At 32.5% G+C, this 11,592-nt stretch overlaps 1 protein-coding gene across 1 annotated transcript in view; it reads right to left on the bottom strand.

The window, feature by feature from the left end:
• Positions 1-11,592, bottom strand: part of SLC30A7 (solute carrier family 30 member 7) — a 79,268-nt gene that overhangs the window by 42,308 nt on the left and 25,368 nt on the right. The window contains exons 6-8 of the mRNA XM_007449619.1: positions 8,423-8,566; positions 4,379-4,429; positions 980-1,115 (exon numbers count right to left, since the gene is read on the bottom strand). Of these exons, the coding sequence (XP_007449681.1) occupies positions 980-1,115; positions 4,379-4,429; positions 8,423-8,566 (331 nt within the window). The remainder of the gene's footprint in view (positions 1-979; positions 1,116-4,378; positions 4,430-8,422; positions 8,567-11,592) is intronic.

Raw genomic sequence — 11,592 nt, 5'->3', positions numbered from 1 at the left:
GGGCACGAACCCGTGTCCCCTGCATCGGCAGGCGGACTCTCAACCACTGCGCCACCAGGGAAGTCCTGTATCCTATTTTTTAAGCAAAAACTTAAAAACCTACGTTTATGACTAACTTATAAGATTATAATTTCATTGTAATTTTTAAAGTCTACTCTATTCAACTGCAAGCTATAAAAATCATCACAGTCTGCCCTCTAATAGCTCTTTTATCATTACAAAGATAGCTTTACTAACAGTAAAATCATATGGATAAATTAGACAAAAACAGTCCAATCAAGACATATCTATATAAATAATTCAGATTGTGAAATAAAGGCACATAACGTTCCATTATTCTGATAAAAATTAAAATAATAATAAAATAACTTGACAGAAATTTAAGAGATAGTAACGATACACTAATTCAGAAAATATTTATTGAGAATTTATACACACTCACACACACTTTTACATACACATTGGTACTATGACAGGCAACAGAGAGCCAAAGAGCTAAAAGATAGATTCTTCCTCAAGAATTTATAATCTAGATAGGGAGAAGGGCATAAATATACTTCAGTAAAAGCAATTTTATAAGACTTCTGCAATGATAATATAACTTTATAAATTAAAAATAGTTCTAGAACAGATTTTAATATTCTTTTGCATTTGATAGTGCAAAAGACAGATGTCAAAGGAATAATATTCTAACATTAATACATTTTATATTTCCAATGTTCTACTCTACAGATATAGTGTTGGATTTAAGAAAATTACTACTGATTTGATTTACAGAAGATCAATTACTAAACACCAAAAAGAAATATCAAACCCTAGGTAAACACGGAAAAAAACAGTAAGATGAAAAGAGAAATAATCTATGTAGAAATTTGTTAAAGACCAAAAAACCCCCAACATAATAATTTAGATCTGTAATTTAAGTAGTATATTTATCACCTCTCATTTTAATACCTGAAAGTAACATACCAACACTTACCTTACAACTATGAGCATGGCTATCAGGATTGAACAAATAGGATCTGCTATCATTAGACCAAAATTCTGCATCATGATGGCAGAGACAATTACACCGATACTCCCAAGTGTATCTGCTAGAATGTGTAAAAATACACCTAGAAATAAAGCATAATGAACATCAAAATAACATTTTCTGATCAACTGAAAATGCAAATATTTCTTAAAACTATATTCTTGATTTTATATATAAAAAACTAAATAGCAATTTGAAAATCAGTAAGAATGCAGATTCATTGTTTAGTAAAGAAGTAATACTGATAGTACCTTTGGGAATTGAAATAATCTTTCCTTTTAAAAAACAGCAGGGGTTAAAATATTTGACTCATTAAGTTATGCTTGCTCTTAATGATCCTTAGTATTTTGCTATAATATAAATGAAGAAGTAGAGAAATAACTGATTTAAAAATTTTTTTGTGCACATTCGTCTCTGGTTGAGTCCAGAAGTTAATTAATACTTTGTTAGAAGAAAACTGCATTAGGCTGAAAGAATCAGTCAAGAAAACATTGTTTATAACTACAAATATATGTACACACAGAGCCCTCTGCTGGTAATTAAAATTATTACCATTTGAGACTAGAATTTCCTATGGACCATACTGCTAATTCTGGTAATTATCCTGAAGGTATTGTTACCTAAAGTTACACACTAAACTCAAACCTGATATGAAAGAAAGTAGAGATCTGAATATTTTAAAGTGGACGTAAATATATTTTGAACTTTTAATAATTAAATATTACATTAGTAGGATACTGATACTCTGCCCAAGAACCTAGATATATTAACATTTAATAATTGATACTTGACTGGAAAACCATGTAAAAAATGTCAAAAATTAAGTTTAGTATACATTATTTAAAAAAATTTTAACTAAGACAAATTATTCAACATTTAGATCTGTAAGAGGTAAAATTTACTGTATAGCAAAACACTGTATCTTAAACAAACCTCAACCACATGTTGCTAGAAATAGAACATTCTTCAACAGCATCAACTACTCTATCTGAAAAGAAATATCTAATGTGTGAAACCATGTGTCTACTTTAGAAATACTTATTTTTCTTTTTTATTATTCAATAAGCAATTAAAGGTAACCCAATTATGTTTTAGGTATAAAACAGATTTATTTAAACTTGAAAACACTTTCCAATAATTTAAAAATGGACTATTAACAAGTTGTTAATTGAATCTTAATACACTTGAATTGAATCTTAACACACTCTATGAAAATATGCTTCAATCAATCTGCTAATGTGGAATTTTATATCATGTATTAATACCAAATGTAACTGATTGCTCAGTACCTAATATGCTTTTTCATTTGTACACAGCATTGACCTTTACAACAACTCTTCAAAAAGTTAACAGCTCTTTTTATCTGTAACAAAAAATATGTTACAAGCACACTTATTAAAAACATATTCTATTTCTCTATGGTGTTTCAAATAACAAAGAACTAAATAGGTTAATAAATTTTGGGACCACTTTAAGTTTTAAAATTAAAACTGGAGGAAGATACACTTGGAAGTGGATTGAGGGTCCCTAACCTTCAAAACTCTTAAGTGATATGTGATTTTAAATTTTTATACATTTTTTAATCAATGTTTTGGTAGGACCAGAATTGAAAGCAGCTCTAAACACTGAAAGAAAAAAGAATCCTTTGTTCTTGATTTTCCTTTGACTGGCAAGTCCCTGGCTTACATCTTATTTGCTGACCTGAAAACTGGCTTTACTAGCAAATGTCATTAACTAACTAAGCCCTTCTTACTTTCCAGTAACTGTTTCAAAAAGAAAATCACTACAGAGAGAAATCTAAACTAACATGTTTCACTTATATAAAAATTAAAACCCTTAAAAGACTTGGTAGGATACTGATATTTTAACTGCCCAAGAACCTACAAAGCCAGGGGTCATATTGAAAATGCAGCAAATAACTGAAAAATTCAGTAAAGTCAGTTTTTCATGTGTGAGTATCTACATGGAAAAGTTTTAGTACCTGGAAGTTATCCTAACCTTCAGCTTTCTACTGGGCTGCTTCAGCCACCATAAATTAATGGATACTCTGAAAATACAAGCTAATTTTCACAACAGCTTGTATAAAAGATAATTAGGAATGGAAATCTGACCTCCCTTACCTCAACTTGTGATGATTTCCAAGACTAAAACTAAATTCTTATTAACAAGGCTAAATTTGTAGCATTGGATACAGATGCATTACATATGCATGATTACAAGCTATTTCAGCAAATGCTGTCCTAAAACAATTCTGTGTATTTCACAAATGGAAAACTAGTCACTACAAGACACATTTAAGCCTCCTGAAATAAGCTTTTCAGTATGGAGGAACATATTCACAGTGAAAAAATAAAAAGTAAGAACTATATCAAAGAATAGAGAAGAAAATAAAAATAAGTCCAGTTGAAGTTGGATCACAAGCTAGTGAGAAAGTCAGACTGCAGTCAAAAGTTAATAAAGGCAGGAAAATGGGGAGCTGCAAATTAGGAACTGTGACAGTGAAATTTATATGGAAATCCAGAGCCAAAGGTTGGTTCACATCCCAAAAAAAGAACTACCATAGTTCATAGACAAGACTGATTTTCTCTAGCTTGTAAAATTCTGTAATATATCGTTTTACATAATATGTAAGTCCTCTTTAGGTGTCATCATTTGATGCCTATGGATATGAGAAAGATCTCCCTTTGCATTATTATTTTTTTTAATATAATAGACTTTACTTTTGAGCAGTTTTAGGTTCACAGCAAAACTAAGTGGAAGATAGAGATTTCTCTTACGCCCACTGTTCCAACTTAGGCATAACCTCCCTCATTGTCAACCTCCCCCACCAGAGTAGTACATTTGTTACAACTTACACATCACTATGACCCAAGTTCACAGTTTACATTAGGATTCACTCTTAGCTCTGTACATTATTTGAGTTTGGATGCATTACATTTTTAGCATTAAATTTTTCCACAACATAAATACATGTTGAATGTTATTCTTGGAAAAATTATTTAATAATTCTACAAAGGCAAACATACTATTATTTATTACTAATATATTTATTACTAAATATTACGGTGTTATTAGAGTCACTGGCATGAGTATTTATTTAGATTTAAGCAGTATAGTTTCTGAATATTTTAATCTTCTTATTAAATCTGAGAAAACAGCCTAGTGACAGTTAAAAGAACATCTGCTAATATACCTAATAGTATATATTAAAAAATCGACTAGGAAGGCTAACATTTTGAACACAAATACTGTGTTATACATTTTTCTTAAAGGAAAACTTCAGATAGCTCAAAACTACGAAACCAGTTTCATAAAACTGAGAAATATACAAATTGCTTGTCATACCTTGTAAAATCTGTCTACTGGGTCCTGTTGTTTCTTTTAAGGAGGGGCCATCTGTAGAGAGTTAAGTTAAATTATTTTAAAACATGTCTTCATTCCTGATTCAATTTTTGCAATTCAGAGTACTTTTCATTCAAATGTATCGTGAAGGATGCATGACTATATAGCCACATCAGACCTACAAAATTATTTTTAAAATTTAATATGGTAATTAAATGAAGATAAGACATAGGAAATTTCAAGCTAAATACTACAGAGTATTTAGGAAATTATTATATTAAGCAATCTGGTAAAAAAAGAACAGTAAATAAAAACATTGAGTCTTCTAATATTCATAACATACCTTACAGAGCCTGCTGTACCAATTTTACAATTGGAAAATCCAGAAAAAATAAAACTACTGCTTGATATTATAAGAAGACTAAGAAATGAAGCCAGGACAGCATCCAGGAAAACTGGACTATGGCAAACAGTTTCCCAATAGCTTCTAGATGAATACGGCAAGCTTTTCATACAGAAGAGATAAAAATACTTTTTCATGTTGCCTTTATAATGACGAAATGAAAAAATATTGCAATTTTTGTACTTGGAAGATTACTAGTCAGCATTAACGTCAAAGCAGAAAATACAGGTAAACAATGTAAAAGATCAGCAGTGTTTGTTATGGGATCATCAGGTGGACTGATGAGCTTTCTGATCATGACTAACAGACATGGTTCTTGGCCCACAGCACCAAAGAGTGGACACACCCTTGTTACTACATCTTTGATGGAACACTGTAACAATGCCCGAAGAAGTATAAAAGCATAAGGCTACACAATGACCTCTGTCTTAATATGGCACTGCTGCGTGGGGAGAAAGATGGAGCTACCTTGAAAATCCTGATAGTCAAAAGTGTAACTCTTCTAAAAATGCAGCTCCTAATCAGAGCATGAGATTTCTGTCTATACATAGTTGGTCGAGATAAAGACAGTCTTTTTTTTTTCCTTTTCCATTATGGTTTATTTTAAGATATTGAATACAGTTTCCTGTGCTATACAGCAAGACTTTATTGTTTACCTATTTTATATATAGTAGTTTGTATCTGCTAATCCCAAACTCCTAATTTATCCCTCCCCCACCCCCTTTCCCCTTTGGACCATAAGTCTGTTTTCTATGTCTGTGAGTCTATTTCTGTTTTGTAAATAAGTTCATTTGTGTCATATTTTAGATTCCACAAATAAGTGATATCATATGGTATTTGTCTTTCTCTTTCTGACTTACTTCACTTAGTATGATAATCTCTAGGTCCGTCCACATTGCTGCAAATGGCATTATTTCATTCTTTCTTATGGTTGAGTAGTATTCCGTTGTGTAGATATACTACATCTTTCTTATCTATTCATCTGTTGATGGACATTTAGGGTGCTTCCATGTCTTGGCTATTGTAAACAGTACTGCTATGAACATTGGGTGCATGTATCTTTTTGAATTAGAGTTTTCTCCGGATATATGCCCAGGAGTGGGACTGCTGATCATACGGGCAACTCTATTTCTAGTTTTTTAAGGAACCTCCATACTGTTTTCCACAGTGGCTGTACCAATTTACATTCCTGCCAACAATGCAGGAGGGTTCCCTTTTCTCCAAACCCTCTCCAGCATTTGTTATCTGTAGACTTTTTAATGATGGTCATTCTGAGTGGTGTGAGGTGATACCTCATTGCAGTTCTGATTTTCATTTCTCCAATAGTTAGCGACGTTGAGCATCTCTTCATGTGCCTATTGGCTATCTGTATGTCTTTGGAGAAATGTCTGTTTAGGTTTTCTGCCCTTTTTTTAAATTGGGTTGTTTGTTTTTTTGTTATTGAGTTGTATGAGCTGTTTGTATATTTTGGAAATTAAACCCTTGTCGGTCTCATTGTTTGCAAATATTTTCTTCCAGTCTGTAGGTTGTTTTTTCATTTTGTTTATGGTTTCCTTTGCTGTGCAAAAGCTTATAAATTTGATTAGGTCCCATTTGTTTACTTTTGCCTTTATTTCTATTGCCTTGGGAGTCTGACCTAAGAAAACATTGGTACGATTTATGTCAGAGAATGTTTTGCCTGTGTTCTCTTCTAGGAGTTTTATAGTGTCATGTCTTATATTTAAGTCATAAAAATAACATTTGGTGATAGGTTATGTAATTTTTGGAATGTAATTCTGAAGGTGTTCAAAGAATTAACTGAAACTGCTATAACAGAATTCCTTAAAGTTTCTTAGTACTGATACTTACATTATAAGGATGGAAAATAGGAACAGAATTGATGGCAAACCTGTTTTATGCTAATAAGTGTTATTTATCCATAAACTAATTGAGGAAAAAAAGACTTCCAGTCATATCATTAAGATATGCATTTCAGGGACTTTCCTGGTGGTGCAGTGGTTAAGAATCCGCCTGCCAATACAGGGGACATGGGTTCGATAAGATATTGAATATATCTTATCAATATCTTGGGATCTTCCTGGTCTGGGAAGATCCCATATGCCATGGAACAACTAAGCTCGTGTGCCACAACTACGAAGGCTGCACTCTAGAGCCTGCAAGCCACAACTACTAAGCCCACGTGCCACAACTACTGAAGCCCATGTGCCGAGAGCCCGTGCTCCACAACAAGAGAAGCCACTGCAATGAGAAGTCCGCGCACCGCAATGAAGAGTAGCCCCTGCTTGCCACAACTAGAGAAAGCCCGTGTGCAGCAATGAAGACCCAACACAGCCATATAAAATAAAAAAAGATATGTATTTCAAATAAAATGTTGCTTTTTTATGTTTATATACATATCAAAAATCAAAATAGAATTATTTTCATTGACTTTATACTAGTAAAAGCTACAATAACTCCATCCAAAAGAAATGTTTAAATGTTGTCTTGTGTTCCTAAGAAATAAAATATTTTAATTTATATACATATTTTATTGCCAAGAAATATAACAGATGATCGACTAAGGACTTAAATATACTCCATTTTATAAAATTCTGGAAAGGAAGTGGAGCAGAAATAAGAATTCGAGGAGAAAGAGGATGCTGTAAAATTTATAACTGTTTATGCATTTTTGAATGGGTGACAGTGGGTCTCAAATCACTAAGGTATTTAGAGTCCACTGACTGACTATATTCAAGAGTAATATGGAAGTTTCATTCTAAAATATAATCTATAAGGTATCAGAAATTACATTCTTTGCAATTATTTAAACAAACAAATTTTTTTAGAAATCATCTTAAAAATGTGAGCAATATACAGTTTTTCAAAATTATTTTGGGATGCATGTGAGCAAAAAACTTAGAAAAGCAGGTTTTAAAGCATATCAGTGTAACAGTTACAAAAATATAGCAAATGTTAGAGACTGAAAAAATTAGGGGCTTAGTATTCAATCTGTAAGGCCCATTTCATATTTTCAAATTGAAAGCTTTAGGATTTGGTCTTTGTGCCAAGTACAGACAATTTTTAAGCATATAATTTATTTAAAGATTAATCAAACGGTATCACCTAAGCAGCTTCTATCTATTAATCTATATTCTAAAATTTCGTGAATAAACTATTTAAATATAATTTTAAAATACAATGTTAATTAAGTTGATAAATACCTTATAACTTAGTACCCAGTACTATATAAGTTAGCATATAAAGATTTCTAAGGAAACATGGAGGTAAATATCAGGTGATAGCTATCAAAATTACAAGAAAAATGTGAAAAATTGAAAACCGTCATATTTTTATAAGCCTATATATGGCACAAAAGGCCTCAGTATACTTCAAAAAAGTCATTTGCTAAAATGCAATAGTTCCTCATTCACTGACACTCATTTAAAATAGTGGCATTTTATTATGATAAACTCACTGAAAAAAGCTACATTCACTGCCTATGCCAAGTTAATTTCATTATATACTAAAAATAAACTAGTCCAGGAAACCATTCAGTCTGACTCATTAGAAAGGAACTTGATTGCATTTCAACTACAAAAATTAATCTACGCAATTTCTGTTTATTTAAAAAGCTGTCCACTTGAAAGTATTTAGGCTGTACTCACCATGAGAATGAAAGTGTCCATGTCCATGAGCATGATCATGGCTATGTGCAGCACCATGTTTCAATTCATGACTATGGCAATGATCTCCATGGCCATGTGCCTGATCCAGAGCACCGTTAAAGAGGGAATGACTGTGTCCATGGCCTAAAAACAAAGAGTGTTAGAACAAAAGTTATGTAAAAATATATTATTTAATGGTTACAATAATACTGACATTAGTGAAAAGAATTAGCTCTAAAACCAGATTCGATTTACTTGTAGAAAGTGCTACAGATTCATTAAAACAATACTGAGTTTCTAGTATAAAGTACAGGAAGGAAATAAAAGCATGGAAGGAAGTAGATTTTCATCTCCAGTAGACTTTACTGGAGATGAAAATAAGTGAGAAGTACACAGGAACATTTAAAGAGATTAGACAATGTTGTTCATTCATTCAAGAAGTACTTATTTGGGACACATTATGTTACAGCATCATTCTAGGCACTAGGGATAAAGCAGTGAACAACACAGACAAAAATCTTGGCCAAGACTTTGCCAAGTACTATTATACATACTAACAAAGATAAAACAATGCATGCATATGGTCACATTAAGACAGAGGCAGGGAAGCAGCTGCATTTGGTAAAAGGATCAGTAAAATTAAAGCAGGTAGAATCCTTAGGGGAAAAAAAGCACAAAATAGTGGGGAATCATTTCTCCATAGCAGACCTAAAAACTACTAAACCATCATAGAAACATCTTCTACAAACTATTCCAAAGCATAGAAAAAGACTGGATGTTACCTAATTCAAAAATATCACTTATATTTACAAAAATCCTAAATACCAGAAAATCAAATTCAGCATTGTATTACATGAAAAATCATGAATAATGGGGAAATCAACTTCCAGAATGGTGGACAGAGGATGTGGGCAAACAAGCTCTCCTAAAACAACAAAAAAATGTGGAACACAACTAAAAAATTTCAGAACTCTGACAATTAACCAAAACCACAAAAGGAACTGAAAATCATCTACCCAAGAAACTACCAAACCTCCGTAAGATAGCAGCGTCTTGATGTTTTAACTTGGGGCTATGCCATTCCACTTCCTGCCTCAGCTCAGCTGAGAATAGCCAAAAGCCAGCAGCTGTGCAGACAATGGAGAGATCTGATTTCTTCTGAAGCACTGTTAAAAGCACCATGTCCAGAGCACAGTCAATATTTTGTCCAAACTTGCAGTTCCCTGAAAAAAATCTCTATTCTCAATGTGATAACTATCAGACTCAGAGTTCAGCTTTGAGCATTCAATAGCCATACACTGCAGGAAATGAATTAATCCAAGTATGTCATACAGCAGAAAAAAAAAATTACAATAGTATCAGCAACAACAAACTCTGAGAGGGTGAAGTAATCTGATATCAGTGTCATTTTAATATAAAAGGTCCAGTTTTCAACAAAAAAATTATAAGACATGGAAAAAAAGAAGAAAGTATGCCACATATACAGGAGAAAAACCAGCCAAGAGAAAATATTCCTGAAGGGGACTCAGATTTTGAACTTAATAAACAAAAACTTTAGATCAGCTCTTATAAATATGGTCAAAGAACTAAAGGAAACCATGTCTAAAGGATGAAAGTATAATAATGATGACTCATCAAGTAGAGAAAATTAACAAAGAAACAGAAATTATCTATCTATTAGAAAACCAAACAGAGGACTTCCCTGGTGGTGCAGTGGTTAAGAATCCACCAGCTGATGCAGGGGACACAGGTTCGAGCCCTGGTCCAGGAAGATCCCACATGCCACGGAGCAACTAAGCCCACGTGCCACAACTATTGAAGCCTGCATGCCTAGAGCCCGTACTTTGCAACAAGAGAAGCCACCACCATGAGAAGCCCACGCACCGCAACGAAGAGTAGCCCCCACTCGCCACAACTAGAGAAAGCCCATGTGCAGCAACGAAGACCCAACACGGCCAAAAGTAAATAAATAAAATAAATTTTAAAAAAAAGAAAAGAAAAGAAAACCAAACAGAAACCCTGGAGTTAAAAAATAATAATAACTAAAATAAAATATCCACTTTAGAAGGGCTCAACCACAGATCTGGGCTGCAACAACAGCAAACTTGAAGATGGATCAATAGAGATTATCCACTCTGAAAAGCAGGGAAAGAAAAGAAAATCAAGAAAAATGAACCTTAGAGACCTGTGAAAACATCAAGTGTACCAATTAAGTATAAGGAGAATCCCAAAGAGAGAAGAGAAAGAAAAAGAGATAGAAAAAGTATCTGAGGAAATAATGGCTGGAAACTCCCCGAATTTGATGAAAAATATTATCTACACATTCAAGAAGCTCAGGAAACTCCAAGTAGAATAAACTCAAATAGAGCCATATCTAAAGACATTGAAGTCAAATGGATGAACATCAAAAAGAAATCTTGAAAATTGAATAGCAAGATAAAAATGACTTATGACATACAAGGGAACTTGAACAAGATGAAATGCTGACTTCACCACAAAATCATGGAGGCCAAAAGACAATAGGATGACAAAACTAAAATAAAAAAAGACTCAACCAAGAATTCTAAATTCAACTAAAGTCTCCTTTAAATATAAAGGAAAAATTAGACATTTCCACATAAACTGAAGTATTCCCTACAAATGAAATGAAATGACACTTAAACAGTAGCTCAAATCCACTCAAAAAAATAAAGAACACCAGTAAAGGTAATTATGAAAGAGAGGATAAACATATTTTTTTATTTGTAACTTGTTTCTTCTCCTATACATTTTATTGGTTTGGCCAAAAAGTTTGTTCAGGTTTGTCTGTAACATCTTACAGAAAAACCCAAATGGACTTTTTGGCCAACCCAATAAAAGACAACTGCATAAAGCAATAATTATAAAACTTTATCGATGGGCTTAAAATATAAAACATGTAATTCATCTGACAATAATAGTACAAAGAAGAGAGGTGGGAATCAAGGTATATCAAAGTTTTTGTGTATTATTAAATTACTATTAATCTGAATTATTAAGTTACTATTAATCTGTTTTAAGTTAAGATGATACTTGCAATCCCCAGGGCAACAGTTAATAACTAAAAAATATACAGTAAAAGAAACAGGAGAATTAAAAAGGTACACTAAAAAATATCTATTTAATTTAAAAGACAAGAATCAAGGAACAGA

This window comes from Lipotes vexillifer, unplaced genomic scaffold (genome assembly GCF_000442215.2).
Source record: "Lipotes vexillifer unplaced genomic scaffold, Lipotes_vexillifer_v1.1 scaffold445, whole genome shotgun sequence".
NCBI lineage: Eukaryota > Metazoa > Chordata > Mammalia > Artiodactyla > Lipotidae > Lipotes > Lipotes vexillifer.
The sequence above is the reverse complement of the archived record's forward strand: the minus strand, read 5'-3'. Positions and strand labels throughout refer to the sequence as shown.